A 19207-nucleotide genomic window follows, 5' to 3' on the forward strand; every position below is an offset into this window, starting at 1 on the left:
AAAATAGAAATCCCCTGTCTTAATGTCATTAAAAATATTGACAGTAAACAAATATATCAGTAACCTCTTGATCTGTATCTTGAATACTTTCAAGTGACACTGAAGAACATGGTGCTTCAAAACTCTGAAATGAAAAGTAATTTTATTAATTAGTTAAGAAGCATACACCTAGAATAAGGTTTTTCAGCTATGGCACTACTGACATTCGGGATCAGATGATTCTTCGTTTGTGGGGTTAATACTCTTCTCACTTCAGGGTAGTTCCCTAATGTATTATAATGTAAAGAAATTAAAGCAGAATCTAACTTTAGAGCAGAGGTGAGAAACCTTTCTTCTATCAAGGGGCACTGATCCAGAAGACACCAAAGTATCACTGTCACAAATAAAAAGCAATCAACATGGTTTTAAAGTCTTCTTTAAATAAAACACAAAGCATTTGGGGTTGTTCTCTGCACTGTAGGATGTTTAGAAGTATCTCTTCCCTTTACTCACTAGATACCTACCTCCCTCCCATCCTTGACAATCAAAAATGTCTCCATCCCTTTGCCCAAGCAATTTCAGTGTTATAACAGAGACAGAATTTGATGTAAATGGAGTTGAAGAGAAAATTATCTATATTTCAGTTTACATCCCAGTAAGCTATGTTGTTTGGGGGTACATACTTCAATAAATGCAATAAAAAGAAAAACAATGAACTGAAAAAAAAAAAATCTCCATCAAATCAGTTGCCAAATACCCACTAAGAGGCAAAACTGCCCCAGATGAAAAACTGTCCCTAGAATAGAAAAGTTTCCTTCTATTAAGTCATGAAACATAGTAGAAATTCTTTAAGATTGACTCATTCATATACATGCCTCCCTAAAAATACTCATATTCTAAGAACAAAACATGCCACCTTAAGAAACAGAAGTAACCATGGCAAAGATAAAAAGAATACTGGGCCTTGGTGGTGGGAAATTTTCATCCATGAGTAAACAAACCATTTCTAAAAGTGACATGACAAAACAACAAAAGAAACTTGAAGATTAGTATATGGCTGAGGGCGGGAAAGACTGAAAATGTATGGGTGTTTTATTTTTTGTCTCCCAGCAAAGACTGATCTCTCTAATTTCAGTTTTTCCCTGGCACTTCAGGTGAGCGGCTGAGACTTACCCAATCCTACATACAGGTGACAAGGAACTTGACTAAGCCTCTACTAAACCAAATCATCTTCTAAGAATTCTCCACGATAACACCAAACACACATGTATTTTATAAGAAGCTGGATATAAACTGCAGACTCTCTTTAAAAAAGTATATCCTATGTTGCTTTGGGAATTGAGCTTCTACCCTAACTTTCCAGTATCAATCTTCACACAATACAATACCACGCACATCACACACGTAGGCCCATTACAGCCGTACTCTCCCATGACCCTGGGTTCTATAATGCTTTCTCCACCTGACTTCAAATCTCACTAGAACTTTAGAGTCTCTTCAGCTAAGGAGTGCCAACCAAGCTAGAGATTATTATAGAACTTCCTGCAACTTCTGACATTCAAAGTCTTTTCATTCTTTTACTTGGATCACTACTACCCTTCACTCTCTTTGACAAGTCACTTTTAGTGATTTCAAAAAACTTTCTATCAACTTCAAATCCTTATTATAAAAGAAGGTCTTAGAGGGCATTTAACTTTGCCTTCCCCCTTCCATGTTTTATTAAGTCCATGGATTGGGATAAAGCCTTCCCTGGAGATGACAAAAGGGAGTAACACCAATGATGGTATAAATGGCTTTATTTGCTGGAGTGATTCCAAACTAAAAACCTGATTATTCAGTGGCTCTGTCCTATCTACAACATGAAAAACAGTCTTTCCCAGAAGAGATAAAAGAATCCGTTGCCTAGACCCTGGCTTCCTCTCCAACTTCCTCTCATATAGATTCTCAACACATCTCAAGTCAAACTGAACAGTGTAAGTGCTCACGTATGCTCGTCCATGCCATTTCACAACTCTGGGCCACTACACAACCGATCATTTCCCCGGCAGGACAACACTTCCATTCTTTGCTCTACACGCTTTTCAACACCAAGCTTAAGAATCTCCAAGCTTAAGAGAATCTTTTAAGAATATCTTAATGAGTCCTTCTTTAACTCACTTCCAAATTTATACTAACACCAGCCAAATTCCCAAGGCGTTAATATTTTCTTCACTGTATCTGAACATTTACCTCTCTGGGAACTTCTTGAGGGTAAAAGCGTCTTATTCAAACTCTAAATGCCTAATACATAATAGGTACCTTTAATTAACATTTAGATAAACTGATGAATTTCTACCCCAGAGACTCATAAGAATTAAGTGGGATACCATTTATAAAAGTGGCCTATAAACAATAAATCTCTAGAACATTAGTTCACAATGGTGAGGGGAGAATGCAGACTGAAAAAGGTAACAAAGAACTATAAGCCTAGGGAAAAAAATAAGTCACTTTCTTCTAGGAAAGCATAACAGGATCACTGAATACAAAAAAAACACAATTACTTCTTTGTAAACTCATTATTTCAGGAAGACAATTATCCATTGAGGAATTTATGAGGAAAACAAATATAATATTGAAATGATTAGCTACTGTCACTAATAATGTTAACGATAACATATTCAAGATAAGAACAATATTTACTTGCTTCTCCTGTGTCTAAATGACTTTCAGTCAGATAAGACTTCTATCAAAGGGATATAAAGAGTTTTAATTCCAATAATTGAAAAGTAATCATGCAAAAATTGCTTCCCCTACAACTTATATTCATGCTATGTACCTCATTTGGTTTTTGTAATAATTGTAAACAGAGAGCAAAAAAGTGTGTAAGGTACATCTCATACTGTTCCTTAGATATACAGCACCAGGGGAATACCAAACAATGATACAAAGATGTTCAGTGAACATACTGGAAAACTCAGATTCCTTTCTTGCATTCTACTCTAGAGAATTGGTTATACAGCACAAGAAGAAAATGGAAACTTTTCTTTAAGAAAGCAATAAAAAGAACAAACTCAATTCTTTCCTTCTTTGGACCCCTTCAAGTTCAGTGAAAAAGAGTACTCTTTCTCAAGCTCTTCTGGCCCCCTTGGTTACAATCCCTCCATTTTTCAAAGGAAGTATCTTATATAACACTCTATAAACTTGATTCCTAAAAAGAGGTAAGCTCCACCACTGCTGTTTATAAGCAGTCTCTAAATTTCAGAGCTTCTAAAGTTCCAAAGTTCTAAAAGTTCTCCTAAAGATAAATAATTTTATTTGCCATAGAAACAAGGCTATCAGAATTAGGTTTTCAAATTAGTCCACAAATGCTGATTTACTGCATAATTTAGAAGCAAAAATAGATGTGCCAAGCTTTCTAGCCTAGATCTCTGTATACATAGTTCCCTCTATCTGGAACATTCCTGCTTCTCCCATCTCACTCCACCTTGTCTTCACCTGAATAACTCCTATTCAGTCTTTAGTTCTCAGTTTACATGTTATCCCCTCCAGTAAATCTTACTGAATTAATCCATCCAAGGCCATGTTAATCCCCTGCTATGTGTTCCCATATAAGGTGATTAAGTATTTGTCAGACTCGAGGTGGCTGTTTCTGTACCTCCTCATATAAGAAAGTCTTTGAAAATGATGACTGTGATTGTGGTACCTGGCATACAGGGCACCCAAAAGAATAATTTGTTAAAGGAGCAGCTATTTGGAATACTAACCCTGGAACTGTCGTACCTGGAGTTAGAGAAAACTGTCATAGTACTTCTCTGGTAGGACTATCTATAACTGCTTCTTCTGTATTTTTACACAATCCCTTCTATTTTGGGTCCCTGAGAGTTGCCAGGATAGTTTCTTAAGGAAGTTGGAATTTACAGAGTAAAATAAAAGAACCAACATATCTTCCTGACTAAACAGAATCTGCCTTTTACGATCATTATCTATAACAGAAACAACTCAAACCTAACTATATTTGAACTCTTTACTAAGGTCTGTATTCATTTTGCACTACCTTACCTGGGTTAGGTTTTCACCAGAACTTATATCATTAATTTCTTGATGCTCATGATATGCTCCTTCCCACTCATGAACAGTCTGCTTATATGTGGAATCTGAAAATAAATATTCACTTCTGTGCCTTGTAAACTTTAATGAAAACTGAGTGCCTTCTGGACATTCTTTTTTCTCCTGTTTAGTCTTTAACTTGTTAGAACCTGAACTGAACACATTTTCTTGTACAAGATTTTGGAGGGTATTGCGGGATTTTACCAGGATTTTGAAATTAATCCTTCTCCTAGATTCAAAGGGTTCCTTAATTATCTTGCTGGAATTACAATCCTGAGAAAGTTGGATTCTCTTGCATTTCTCCGAAGCACATTTTTCAGAACTGTCTCTAAATTTATTGGACCTTTCTTTCTTGAATTCCTTCATCTTCTCCCTCTGAGCAAGTAAATGAGGGCTTTTTTTCCCACTTGTCTGGCCTTCAGCTTTTGGTTTCACATCTTTGGCCACCTTAGGACAGCTAAAGTTTTTAATTCCATGGTCCAGCTTACTCTTAACATTTGCCAATTTAATATCTTTAACTTGAAAATCTACACATTTACTTATATCTTTCTTAGTTCCATTTGAAGAAGGACTCTGTGAAATAATCTGATTATTATTTGAATATGATGTTTCCTGGAGTGTAACAAGTCCTTGGGATGAAGAATCAATTTTTGGTCTCTTTCTTGGAGGGTCAGTTTCTACATTCAGTCTGTAAAGTAGCACAGAAAATTAGGTAGGCATTAAAATTAAACATAATATATAATATTGCACTGTATCATTTTAGTTAGGAAATGAAAGAACTGGCCTGATATGAATGTCATTAAAAGTAGAAAATAACTACATTATTAATAAAGGAGAAAGGATTACTCAATAAATGGTGTTGGAATAACTGGTTATTTGGAAAAAAAAAATTTACAGCTTTATATAACATCAGATGATGTAATCCCAAACAGATTAAACATTCAAGTGTAAAATAATTATTTCTATAACTGCTATACTTCATATTAAATACTTAAAAACCATAGAATAAAAAGGGAACATTTATCAGATTTCTTAATAAAGAACTTCTTAAACTTAATAGCAATGGGAAAAATATCACAAAGGGAAACAGTAAATGTAAATGACTACTGCTGCTGCTGCTGCTGCTAAGTCGCTTCAGTCGCGTCCGACCCTGTGCGACCCCATAGACGGCAGCCCACCAGGCTCCCCCATCCCTGGGATTCTCCAGGCAAGAACACTGGAGTGGGTTGCCATTTCCTTCTCCAATGCATGAAAGGGAAAAGTGAAAGTGAAGTCGCTCAGTTGTGTCTGACTTGCAGCGACCCCATGAACTGCAGCCCACCAGCCTCCTCCATTCATGGGATTTTCCAGGCAAGAGTACTGGAGTGGGTTGCCATTGCCTTCCCCGTAAATGACTACAGTAGTATATTAAAAAGTAATAAAACTAAAAGAACTGGGAAATGGCATATGCTACAAATGTGACAGCTTATTAGCCTTCGTAAATAAAAATCTCATCAAAAAGTACTAAGGCTCTAGAAAAAGACATGAACAGAAAACCAATGAAGTAGAAAAAGGAAATGGTTAATAGACATTTTTGGGAGAAATGTTTGACTTCCCTAGCACAGATGTGCTAATTGCGATGTACCATTTTCTTCTATCAAATTAGTCAAGATTGTTAAATAACACTAAATACTGGCAAGAGGTTGTTAAATGGACCCTCTCATATGTTGCCAGTGGAAATGCAAAATGATATAACAGTTCCACAAAGGAATTTGATGATATAATTAAGAATTCTAAAAATGTTATCTTTTAACTTCTTAGTAATTCCCACTTTAGAAATCTAAGGAGAAAAAAGCTAAAAATAGACTAAAAATAATAAGATATTCAATTCAGGATTATCTGTAAGAGCAAAAAGTCAGGTACAAGGTAAATGCTAAAATTTTGGAAATGACTAAGAAACATGTCATTCTACTGAATACAATAAACTATCATAGTCATTTCAAAGGATGTTTATGCAAAATTTTCAAAGACATACAAAATATACTGATATACTATTAAGCAGAAAACAAGCATGGCATAAATCTGTATATATAAGATCATCTCAACAGTTTAAATAAGCATAGTAAACAAGGCAGAAAAAAACATACTAGAATGCTAGAAGCAACAATAGCTAGAGGTGATAATATTTTCCTGCACAACAAAACTAGATATTACTCTGTAGTCAGAAAGAAAGGGGAAAAAATTTGATGAGCCACAATCTATTAATTTATATCAGTAAACCCCTGAATGCCTTTTAAGTGCCTGTCATCCTGCTGGACACTGGGAGGCAGTGGAGGACACATCAAGTATAGTCTTTACCCCTCATTAATTTATCGTCCAGCAGGGGACAAAGAGACCGTAAATAAGTGACTTCTCAAAGAATTCATTATGGCAAGAGCAAACTATAAACATCTCAGAGTTTCCATAGGTGTTTCACCTGAGTCTTCACTTGGTTTTATTTTCTTTGCTCTTTCTACAACAAGATTGCCTATCTTTATTTACCTGTTAATAAATAGCAATAAGACAAAACTTTAATAGGACCCTGTTTGGCACTTATTAGCATATCATATAAGATATTAACTGTAGTAAAGAAAAATCAGGAAAACAACAAATGAAAGAAAATTTTAATAGGACCCTCTAGTTTTCTGAGTATTTTAAAATTCCTATTTGTTCTTCACAACAGTCCTGTGTGGCATATTTCATAGCAATCTATATACCATGGTCCATATGGTCATTAAATAATGAAAACTCAGCATTATAATACCTTTAATTATTCCTACTATTTCCCAAGTTCTCTAGTTGTAGCCACAATCTGTTAAATTAACATGGTTTTAGAGCCATATCAATTCAATAAGATACATATTCTCTTCATGGGTAATATGCAAAGATAATTTATCCAAAATGATTAAATCAGCCTCATAACCTCTTCTATTACTGTATGTAATGAAGTTATGTATCTTGTAAGGGTGTGTCAAAATCAAATTATTTGAGATGCAAATTAACATTTTTGTTGAAAGTAGTATTTACATAGTATAGAATTCTGATAAGATTTTTTTATTTCACTCAACTTTTTCTTAAATTTATACAAATATTAAGAAAATCATATCTGTGATTTAGCTATAAATATGCGACTACAAAACAGTACTAAACAAAATAAAGGATTCTGCAAATCTAAATATTCAGTCTCACAATTCAAAGCTAAAAAATATACCAAGAAAAAGGGAAAATTTACCTTTTCAGTTCTTGTCTTCTTTTCATATTACAGTACAGAATATCTGCAAGATCTGATTTCTGAAAGAAAAAAGGTATTACTTAGGAAATATAAATTGTGAACTGAGGAAAGAGATTGGGAGACAGTATTTTTCCATACCTATATGTTAGTGAATATGTTAGAGACAGCCTGGGACCTGGGACCCTTTACTGTAACTGCTGCAACACTTGCACCTGGACAGGCCTCTTCTCCAGCAACAAAATACAAAGAAACTATATGAGACTAAAAATAATTGTGTGCATGCTCAGGTGGGGCAAATTATGGACAAAAGACACAAAAAGACCGAAAAACTGCTACTCATGAGGAGCCAGGAGCAAAAAGCAGGGTACTAAGCATGCCTCCGGCAGTCCCTACCACCAGAAAGGTGGGAAAAACACCTCACCCTTCCAGCCCTAAGTCTGTGCACACCCCTAACTTCACCCCATATAACCAGCTAGAGCCAAGATGGCAGAGAGAGAAGGTGCCACAAATAGTGCACTTACCAGATGCTGGTGGTGACCATGACACCCAGGTGGACAGGAGGAACCTCCGAGCAATGGGGTAGAATATAGTGGGGAGCGAGGGGGAAGGGGCAGAGGCTGGACAGGACCGATTCCCCTGAGGAGCAGCTCAGGGAGAGCAGTTCCCAGGCCTTGAGAGGCACACTTACCTCAAGGGAATCATCGGGGAAGAGACCCTCGGAGGTCAGAAGATCAGGGGAATGTACCTGGAACCTACTCGACCCTGGGAAGCCTGCTGAAGCCAGGGGCCTGATCCTCTGTACTCTGAGGATTCCAGAGCCCCTCCAGGCCAGGCTGAGCTTAGGCAACCTGCACCCCATCCCCACCCACGGCCTTTATCTGCAGCATGGGCCCTGAACATAGGGCCCACCCCCACCTAAGCCCTGCCCTTCAACAGCCAAGACTTTTTCCAGCTTTTGTTCTCTTTTCTCTTTTTTTTCCTATTGCAGTTATGTTTTAGCTTCCAGTGGTTGTTTTACTTCTATCTTTATTTTTCTAATATATGTGTTAGTTTTTAAAATTTCACTTTTTGTTGCTGTTGTTGTTACTCTGTGTGGCTTTGTGGCTTGTAGGATCTCAGTTCATGGCCCAGAGGATGGGCCTGAGCTCCTATGGTAGGAGGGCTGAACCTGGTGGTTCTAATAGAGAACCACAGACTCCAGGGAATATTAATTTGCATCTCTTGTAGGGGTAAGGAGTTTATATTAATATAAAGTCTCTTGGAAGTCCACATCTCAACACCAAGAGGTAGCTCTACCTAACTGCCTGCAAACTCCAGTGCTGGAAGTGAAATGAAAGTCGCTCAGTCATGTCCGACTCTTTGTGACTCCATGGACTGTAGCCCGCCAGACTTCATTGGATTCTTCAGACAAGAATACCGGAGTGGGTAGCCATTCCTTTCTTCAGGGATCTTCCCAACCCAGAGATCAAACCTGGGTCCCTTCCATTGTAGGCAGATTATTTACCTCTGAGCCACCAGGGAAACCCAAATCTCAGAGCAAACAACTAGGAAGACAGAAGCACAGTCCCACCCATCAAAAATATGTGATGACAAAAACCCAAGTTAGAAAGAAACAAGCACAATAAAAACCTACAAGACCAAACAAATGAAGAGGAAATAGACAACTTACCTGAAAAAAAATTTATGATAGTAAAAATGATTCCAAAACTCAGAAACAGAATGGAGGCACTGATCAAGAAAATACAAGAAATGTTTAACAAAGACTTAGAAGAACTAAAGAATAAACAGAGATGAACATAATAACCGAAATGAAAAATACACTAGAAGGAATCAATAGCAGAATAACTAAGGCAGAAGAATGAAAAAGTGAAATGGAAGACAGAATGTGGAAATAACAGCCAAGGAACAGGATTAAAAAAAAAAAAAGATTGAAAAAAATTAAAGACAGACCCAGAGAACTCTGCAACAACACTAAATACACTAACATTCAAAATACTGAGTCCTAGAAGAAGGAGGGAAAAGAAATGGTCTGAGAAAATATTCAAAGAGATTATAGTCAGAAACTTTCCTAACATGGGAAAGGATATAGCCACCCAAGTCTGGGAAGTACAGACAGACCTCTGCAGGATAAACCCTAGGAGAAACACACCAAGACACATACTAATCACACTAACAAAAATCAAATACAAAGAAAAAAAAATTAAAAACAGCAAAAAATAACATACAAGGGAATTCCCATAAGGGAATCAATCTCTCAGTTGATTTTTCAGCAGAAACTCTGCAGGCCAGGTCAAAGTGGCAGGAAACAGTTATAGTGATGAAAGAGAAAAATCTATAACCAAGATTACAGCCAGCAAGGATTTCATTCAGATTTGATGGAGAAGTTAAACACAGACAACCAAAAGCTAAGAGAATTCAGCACCACCAAGCCAGCCTTACTTACTCAAGGATTTTAGCCTTCTGATTTAAGTTAGCGTCCTTGGCTCAGTGGTAAAGAATCTGCCTGCCAATGCAAGAGATGCAGGTTCAATCCCTGGGTCAGGAAGATGCCCTGGAGAAGGAAATGGCAATCTACTCCAGTATTCTTGCCTGGGAAATTCCATGGACAGTGGAGCCTGGTAGGCTACAGTGCATGGGGTCACAGAGTTGGACTCAACTTAGGGACTAAACAAAGCCAGCCTACAAATGGTGCTAATGGAAATTCTCTAGGCAAGAAACAAAAGAGAAGAAGATGACCCACAAAAGTAAACCCAAAACAACTGCTACCCACTCTAGCATTCTCACCTGGAGAATCCCCATGGACAGAGGAGCCTGGTGGGCTACAGTCCATGAGGTCGCAAAAAGTCAGACAGGACTGAGCAACTAAGCACAGCACAGCACCATTTACAATAGCGAGGACATAAAAGCAACCTAGATGTCCATCAACAGATGAATAGATAAAGAAGATGTGGTATATATACACAATGGAATATTACTCAGCCATAAAAAGGAACTAGACTGAGTCATATGCAGTGATGTGGGTGAACCTAGAGTCTGTCAAACGTAATAAAGTAAACCAGAAAGAGAAAAACAAATATCGTACACCAACGCATATATATGGAATCTAGAAAAATGGTACTGATGAACCCATCTGTAGGGTAGGAAAAGGATGCAGACGGCAGAGCACGGACTTAAGGACATTGTGGGAGAAGGACAGGGTGGGGCACACTTAGAGAGTAACACTGATATATATATATGAAAGTGAAGAAGAACTAAAGAGCCTCTTGATGAAAGTGAAAGAGGAGAGTGAAAAAGTTGGCTTAAAGCTCAACATTCAGAAAACGAAGATCATGGCATCCAGTCCTATCACTTCGTGGCAAATAGATGGGGCAACAGTGGAAACAGTGGCTGACTTTATTTTTCTGGGCTCCAAAATCACTGCAGTTGGTGACTGCAGCCATGAAATTAAAAGACGCTTACTCCTTGGAAGAAAAGTTATGACCAACCTAGACAGCATATTCAAAAGCAGAGACATCACTTTGCCAACAAAGGTCTGTCTAGTCAAGGCTATGGTTTTTCCAGTGGTCATGTATGGATGTGAGAGTTGTACTATAAGGAAAGCTGAGCGCCAAAGAATTGATGCTTTTGAACTGTGGTGTTGGAGAAGACTCTTGAGAGTCCCTTGGACTGCAAGGAGATCCAATCAGTCCATCCTAAAGGAAATCAGTCCTGAATGTTTATTGGAAGGACTGATGTTGAAGCTGAAGCTCCAATACTTTGGCCACCTGATGCGAAGAGCTGACTCATATGAAAAGACCATGATGCTGGGAAAAATTGAGGGCAGGAGGAGAAGGGGACGACAGAGGACGAGATGGTTGGATGGCATTACCGACTCAATGGACATGAGTCTGAATAAACTCTGGGACTTAGTGATAGACAGGGAGGCCTGGCATGCTGAAGTCCATGGGATAACTAAGAGTGGGACACGATTGAGCGACTGAACTGAATTGAACTGAACCATATGTAAAACAGATATCTAGTGGGAGGTTGCTATATACTACAGGGAACTCAACTCCATGCTCTATGATGACCTAGAGGAGTGGGACTGGGGTGGGGTGGGAGGGAGGCTCAAGAGGGAGGGGATATATGTATACATATACCTGATTCACGTTGTTATACAGCAGAAACTAATACAACATTGTAAAGCAATTTTACTCTAATTTTTAAAAAATAAATTTAAAAAAGAAACAAGGCAGCTCCCACCTCAGTGACTGAGAAAGCAAAGGAACTGTTCCTTGTTCTCCCTCTCCCGGCTGTAGCAGGCACCCCATTGAAATCTTACCTGAACTTCTTATCTGACATCTGATCACTTTCTGTTGACTATGGGCAGGCCAACAACCCTGGTTGGTATCAGGTTGACACAATAATTTTCTTAATCCTTGCAATAATCTCATGAGACAGATATTATTAGTATCTCATTTTACAGACAAAGTACCCAAGGCTCAAATAGAGCAAAATATTCTCAACGTTACAGAGCAAGTTAGTCGCAGAGCCATGATCTGAAACCAGATTTCTCTACCCTTTCTATTCTACCACCCTGTCTCTCTAGGGGCAGAGGGCTACAGACAATAAAAATAACAGAGAAAGAGGATATAGTCCCTGTCCTAAAGAACTCAGAGTAAAGCAGTCCCTGTCCTAAAGAGCTCAGAGTAAAGCAAAGGGAAAAAGTAGAAAGAAGTACAAGGATATATACAATAAACAATAAAATAAAGCAGAACAATAAACATTAAGTTGTAAAAGAGTTTAAAAGATCGAAACCCCAAAGTTGGGATGTTCCAAGGAAAAAAAGTAGGCCAAAAATATGCTAAAGGTTGAGCATATATTGAATAAAGATAAATGCATAAAAGAAAAAGGCATTCTCCATTAAAAATGCTTAGGCATTCTAAGAAGCTGGAGACGACTGGTATAAATTCAGCAGAGAGAAAATAAACTAGCCTACCTAGAAGGGCTGTTTTGAGAAAGAAGAAAAATGAAAACTGGATACTTAAGGTATGACCAAATTTAAAAGGGTCCTGACTCTTTCTGACCCCATGGACTATACAGTCCATGGAATTCTCCAAGCCAGAATACTGGAGTGGGTAGGTATTCCCTTCTCCAGGGGATCATCCCAAACCAGGGATCGAACTCAGGTCTCCCGCATTGCAGGCGGATTCTTACCAGCTGAGCCACCAGGGAAGCCCAAATGGTAAACTAAAAAACTAAGTGAAGATTTTTCAACAGAGGAGAAATATGATGAAATCAGTGTTTTAAGAAGGTTAATACAGCAAGAATTGCAACAGCAGTTCCATTATGTGAAAACAAACTCTTAAAAACCCAAATCTGCATTCATGGAACTTTCACAACTGCCGGGGTCCAGCCCCAGCAGGATCCAGGGGTACCCTCAGGATGATGGCTTAGGCAATAAGGATAGCAAAGCGGAGAGATCAGAGGCTTGATCTTCCTTGATTAACACAGAAAGCCAATAAAGCTCCCGTGCCCCAAGGAGTCATCCTGAAAGAAGAACAGAGAGAGAAAAGGAGAGAAAAGAACGACATGGGGAGACCAAGCTTCGGTGAGCGAGGCCCATAACTTTATTTTCAAAAGGAACTTTTATACCTTGACTTGTACACAGAGGGAAATGAAAGATGAAGTCATACAGAGTCAGCCGAAACACTACATAAAACCAGGATTTTTTATGCATACCTTTCCCATAAACAATGTTGTGTACATTATCTTCTAGCCTTGGAGGCCTGTGGACATTTTATGACTCTTTTTTGATAAAGCCTGCTCAACCAAAAAACTTATTTTCCCTTGAAGTGTTTTTTCTTTATATTTCTAATCTATGTCAGCCTCAGAAAGTGCTAAACAGAGTTACATTCTCAGGGAGCAAAGGTGCAGTAAGTTACAACAAAGAAAGAACCAATTAGCTCAAAGGTCTGATGTGGTTAATTCCAAGGCTGTTACTTGTTTTCCTTATATTCCAACTATGTTAACCAACGCACTCCCAGGTGCACAATGGATAAGGGATATGGGCACTTGGCAGCAAGCATTGGCCCAATAATGAAGCCCTTTACCAGTACTATCTATTCTAATAATTTTTCATCCCTTAAAGGACTCTATGCTCATTAGGACTTTTAGAATGTTTTGGCTTCCCATGCCTTTCAAGGTTGGGGAGTTGTGAACAATCATGTGTGTTAATTGCAAGAGTATGGATAAACCTGTCAGGCAAGCTAGAAAGCCATCAGAGGGGTTAAAATAGAAATATTCCTTTCATGCCCAGGAGACTTATTAACTAAAGCTCTAAGCTGACTTTTTCCAGAGAAAGGTGGTCGGCGATAGCCCCCTGTTAATGTCAGAAGAGTTGGTGAAAGGCATAATATAATAAACAGTAGACAGATTCTAGTTTTGGGGTAGATGCTGAAGCAGATTCAGGGGGTCCCTCGAGCCATGATCTGCCTTGCTTGTCATGGCTCTTCCACATGACCTTGTCATGGGTGGGATCTCCTGGGTGGCTCCCGGCACACAACTATTTTCTCTTATTACCTACAACAACTGTGCAGCAATCTTCATATACGCCTAACTCTTCCCTTGAATGTGGTGAGCACTTCGCAACCATCCATGTACCAGGTTGATGTGTTTAGTCTGCTGTCACTGTTCCATATTATTTGGCAGACAGTGGAAAAAAATCTGGACTTCACTTTGTTGCTGCAAACAATTTTGTGTCCTTTCACAAGTCACTTAACTTTCTGGATCTCAATTTCTGAATCTGAAAATGCAAACACTATCTCTGCCCTGGTGACTTCAAAATGAAATTGTAAAGACAAATTTAACCACATACAGGAAAAGACTTAAAAATTGTCTAAATTTATATTTACGTTGTCTAATCCCACATGATAGGATCTATTAGCACAAAGGAAGAATTTGATAAATGCTTTTCGGTGAGCAGCAGGGAAAAGCTGCTTTTCCATCTATCGGCTATCAAAAAGCACGTATAATATCAAGAAAAAATTAATGGAAAAGTAGTAGGGGAGTTTATATCATAAAGCTTTCAATTGTACATTAAAACTTTAACATAATTTTTAGAGTTAGTTACAGTATCTAAATACTCACTAGTTTTCTCTTCTCTGATGACACTGATCTTACAGAGCAAGTTGAACAAGGAGAACTTACTGATGCTTTTTTCTCTCTCTTATCCTAAGAATGTCATTTGGAAAAAAAGAAAAGCACAAAATAAAGCACAGTGTAAGACAGCATTCTTTTATCAATGTCGTTGTAAATCAAGATTCCTTCTGCATTAATAATAAGTTTCAGAAGAGAACAATATTTATTTATTTAGCTGTATTGGGTCTTTGTTGCTGTGCACAGGCTTTCTCTAGTTGCAGAGAGCAGGGACTATTCTCTAGTTGTGGTAGGAGAGCCTTCTCACTGCAGTGGCTTCTCTTGTTACAGAGAAAAAGCTCTAGGTGCGAGGGCTTCAGTAGCTGCAACACCTAGGCTCAGCAGTTGTGCTGCACAGGCAGCAGTTATGGCTCTCAGGCTCTGGAGCAAGTTGGGCTCAGTAGCTGCGGCTTACAGGCTTAGTTGCTCTTTGGCATGTGGAATCTTCCCAGACCAGGGATCAGAACCGTGTCCCCTCCATTGGTAGTTGGGTTCTTATTCACCATACCACCAGGGAAGTCCGGGAACAATGTTTAAAGGCATACAAACATTGGTAAGAGGAAAGGAGACTTAACTAGAAATCAGAAGATCTAAGTGGTCTTGAATTAGGAATGAGATGGGATAGAAGTGGGCTTCTCTGGTGGCTCACATGTTAAAGAATCTGCTTGCAATGCAGGAGACCTGGGTTCAATTCCTGAGTCAGGAAGATCCCTTGAAGAACGGAATGGCTACCAACTCCAGTATTCTTGCCTGGAGAATTCCACGGACAGAGGAGGCTGGTGGGCTACAGTCCATGGAGTTGTAAGAGTTGGACGTGACTGAGTGACTAACACTTTTACTTTTTCACTTTCACTTGGGATAGAGGTAATATAGCAGAAAGTTGCAGACAGCTCACATAAGGACATTGGGAAATGGTACTACCATAGTGATACTTAGTCTTCTACAAAGCAAAACCATATACCCAGTTATTTTTTCAGTGGCTCCTGAATTCAACAGACCCAGGAGAAACGTATTTCAAGTACTTACCGTGTATCAAAGACACTTTTCTAGACAGTGAGAACAGATTAGTGAAAAAAAAATAAAAGTCCCTGCTGTCATACAGGTTACACCTATTGCAGGTTTAACTTACAAATAAGTTAAGTAATATATTTAGTGTATCAGATGATGCTATTAAAAAAATAATAATAATAAAGCAGAAAAAGGGGTCAGGAAGGGCTGGGAGGCAAGGGTGAGGCTGGTGCAATTTTAAACAAAGTAGTCAAAATGGGTCCCCACCGGTAATTTGACACCTGAATGGAGACCTAATGAAATGAAGGAACAAACCCTGTGAGTAGCTAGGGAAAGTTAAAGGGAGTAACAGCAAGCACAAAGCAGGAATGTGCCTGGCTTACTGGAGCAGCAATAAGGAAGCCAAGGAGTGCAGAAAGCAAAGGGAGAATGAGATGGAGATGAGATAGTGACAGTAATGTGTTTTCTGTCCCAGCAAAGACATTAACTTTTTCTCTGAAGTGGAAAATCACTAGAAAATATTGAGCAGAAGAGTGACATGATTTAACATTTTAATAGGATCACTGTGCCTGTTATGGTGAGAGCACAAGAAGGCAAAGGTAGAAAGCAAGCTGTCTGCCTGGATCATGGTGATAGCAGTGGGAGTGGGAGTCACACTCAGCTGACAGAATTTGCTGATAGATGGGATGCAGGCAGAGCATGATGCCCAGGGTTTTGGTCCAAGCAACTTAAAGAATGTAACTGCAATTTACCACATTGAGAACACTGAGGCTGGGCACTTGCGAGAGTACAGTTTAAGAGGAGAAAGAGCCAAAAAGGATGCTGCCAAGCCTCAGTTTCTTCATTTGTATAATTGGGATAATAATAGTACCTACCTCATAGAGTTGAGAGGAATAAATAAAATAATGAAGGAAAAGAAAAACAAATGACTCTCGGTCAGAAGAACAAAATATTTACATAACTTGTTTTAACACTGAGGTATATTTTTTTCATCACACAAAAATAAAACTGCAAAACAGGGTATCTTTAGGTCAATAAGTCAAAATTCTTACTTCAATATTGGATGATGGGGTGGTGCCTTTTCTCCGAGACGTCTCCTTTTTTTCACAAGATTCTTTGTTGGACATTTTGCAAAGCTAAAAGAAACATCAAAAACACATTATGTGTGTGGGTTTTTTTTTTAACCATTGCTACAACAAAAACATTAGAAATCATACTTTTTTCAGTTTCTTAAAGATTGGAGCTTTATAAAAATAATTTTTGTATTTTACCCATTCTCAACATGATAGGATTGTCTCATTGTTCCACTTTACTTATATTCTGCCTCATGACCTGTTTCCTTCCATCAGTGTGGGGATGGTCACCTTTTAAGAAAGACTCTCAAAAGTATGCCTTTAAGGCAAACTTCTCTCTCTAGCGTCACATTCCCATTTTCAATTGCCTGCAGGACTATTATATTTTGCCCCAACCACACCTCAAAACCAATTAGTCACTAAATCTTCATTTTCTCAACATACGCTCCATCTCTCACTGAGTGAGATGTCGGGCAAAACACGTACATTTTTTGAGTCCTAGTTCCACTATGTGTAAAATAGAGATAACTCATCCAAGAGGGTTTTTTAAAAACTTAAATGAAACTACGGATGTAAAAGCACCTTGTACAAGATAGTACACAGTTCAGTTCAGTTCAGTCACGTCCAACTCTTCACAAACCCATGAATCACAGGATGCCAGGCCTCCCAGTCCGTCACCAACTCCTGGAGTTCACTCAGACTCATGTCCATTGAGTCGGTGATGCCATCTAGCCACTCATCCTCTGTCGTCCCCTTTTCCTCCTGCCCCCAATCCCTCCCAGCATCAGAGTCTTTTCCAATGAGTCAACTCTGCGCATGAGGTGGCCAAAGGACTGGAGTTTCAGCTTTAGCATCAGTCCTTCCAAAGAACACCCAGGGCTCATCTCCTTTAGAATGGACTGGTTGGATCTCCTTGCAGTCCAAGGGACTCTCAAGAGTCTTCTCCAACACCACAGTTCAAAAGCATCAATTCTTCGGCGCTCAGCTTTCTTCACAGTCCAACTCTCACATCCATACATGACTACTGGAAAAACCATAGGCTTGACTAGACGGACCTTTGTTGGCAAAGTAATGTCTCTGCTAGATCTAGGTTGATCATAACTTTTCTTCGAAGGAGTAAGCGTCTTTTAATTTCATGGCTTCAGTCACCATCTGCAGTGATTTTGGAGCCCCCCAAAAATAAAGTCTGACATGGTTTCCCCATCTATTCCCCATGAAGCGATGGGACCAGATGCCATGATCTTCGTTTTCTGAATGTTGAGCTTTAAGCCAATTATTTCACTCTCCTCTTTCACTTTCATCAAGAGGCTCTTTAGTTTCTCTTCACTTTCTGTCATAAGGGTGGTGTCATCTGCATAGCTGAGGTTATTGATATTTCTCCCGGCAATCTTGATTCCAGCTTGTGATTCTTCCAGCCCAGCGTTTCTCATGATGTACTCTGCATAGAAGTTAAATAAGCAGGGTGACAATATACAGCCTTGACATACTCCTTTTCCTATTTGGAACCAGTCTGTTGTTCCATGTCCAGTTCTAACTGTTGCTTCCTGACCTGCATATAGGTTTCTCAAGAGGCAGGTCAGGGTCTGGTATTCCCATCTCTTTCAGAATTTTCCACAGTTTATTGTGACCCACACAGTCAAAGGCTTTGCTGCTATTGCTAAGTCACTTCAGTCATGTCCGATTCTGTGCGACCCCATAGACGGAAGCCCACCAGGCTCCCCCGTCCCTGGGATTCTCCAGGGAAGAACACTGGAGCGGGCTGCCATTTCCTTCTCCAATGCATGAAAGTGAAAAGTGAAAGGAAGTCGCTCAGTCGTGTCCGACTCTTAGCGACCCCATGGACTACAGCCTACCAGGCTCCTCTATCCATGGGATTTTCCAGGCAAGAGTACTGGAGTGGGGTGCCATTGCCTTCTCTTTGGCATAGTCAATAAAACAGAAATAGATGTTTTTCTGGAACTCTCTTGCTCTTTCGATGATCCAGCGGATGTTGGCAATTTGATCTCTGGTTCCTCTGCCTTTTCTAAAACCAGCTTGAACATCTGGAAGTTCACGGTTCATGTATTGCTGAAGCCTGGCTTGGAGAATTTTGAGCATTACTTTACTAGCGTGTGAGATGAGTGCAATTGTGGGGTAGTTTGAGCATTCTTTGGCAGTGCCTTTCTTTGGGATTGGAATGAAAACTGACCATTTCCAGTCCTGTGGCCACTGCTGAGTTTTCCAAATTTGCTGGTATATTGAGTGCAGAACTTTCACAGTATCATCTTTCAGGATTTGAAATAGCTCAACTGGAATTCCATTACCTCCACTAGCTTTGTTCGTAGTGATGCTTTCTAAGGCCCACTTGACTTCGCATTCCAGGATGTCTGGTTCTAGGTCAGTGATCACACCATCATGATTATCTTGGTCATAAAGATCTTTTTTGTACAGTTCTTCTGTGTATTCCTGCCACCTCTTCTTAATATCTTCTGCTTCTGTTAGGTCCATACCATTTCTGTCCTTTATCAAGCACATCTTTGCATGAAATATTCCCTTGATATCTCTAATTTTCTTGAAGAGATCTCTAGTCTTCCCCATTCTGTTGTTTTCCTCTATTTCTTTGCGTTGATCACTGAGGAAGGCTTTCTTATCTCTT

General features: G+C 39.1%; 1 protein-coding gene across 14 annotated transcripts in view; it reads right to left on the reverse strand.

Moving 5' to 3' along the window:
- The window catches only part of SWT1 (SWT1 RNA endoribonuclease homolog), a 107635-nt gene that overhangs the window by 83599 nt on the left and 4829 nt on the right, over nucleotides 1-19207 (reverse strand). For 11 of the 14 annotated variants that reach the window (XR_011467219.1, XR_011467218.1, XR_011467216.1 and 8 more), the window contains exons 2-6: nucleotides 16552-16635; nucleotides 14444-14527; nucleotides 7316-7374; nucleotides 4018-4753; nucleotides 65-124 (exon numbers count right to left, since the gene is read on the reverse strand). Coding sequence is in view for 10 of the 14 variants with exons in the window: in XM_005893107.3 (XP_005893169.1) it covers nucleotides 65-124; nucleotides 4018-4753; nucleotides 7316-7374; nucleotides 14444-14527; nucleotides 16552-16626 (1014 nt within the window). In the remaining 4 variants the exon portion in view is untranslated. Of the gene's footprint in view, nucleotides 1-64; nucleotides 125-4017; nucleotides 4754-7315; nucleotides 7375-7453; nucleotides 7516-14443; nucleotides 14528-16551; nucleotides 16636-19207 lie in introns of those variants that run through there. The other 3 variants (XM_070384795.1, XM_070384796.1, XM_070384798.1) reach the window with 2 other exon arrangements.

Source organism: Bos mutus, chromosome 16 (assembly GCF_027580195.1).
Source record: "Bos mutus isolate GX-2022 chromosome 16, NWIPB_WYAK_1.1, whole genome shotgun sequence".
Taxonomy (NCBI): Eukaryota; Metazoa; Chordata; class Mammalia; order Artiodactyla; family Bovidae; genus Bos; species Bos mutus.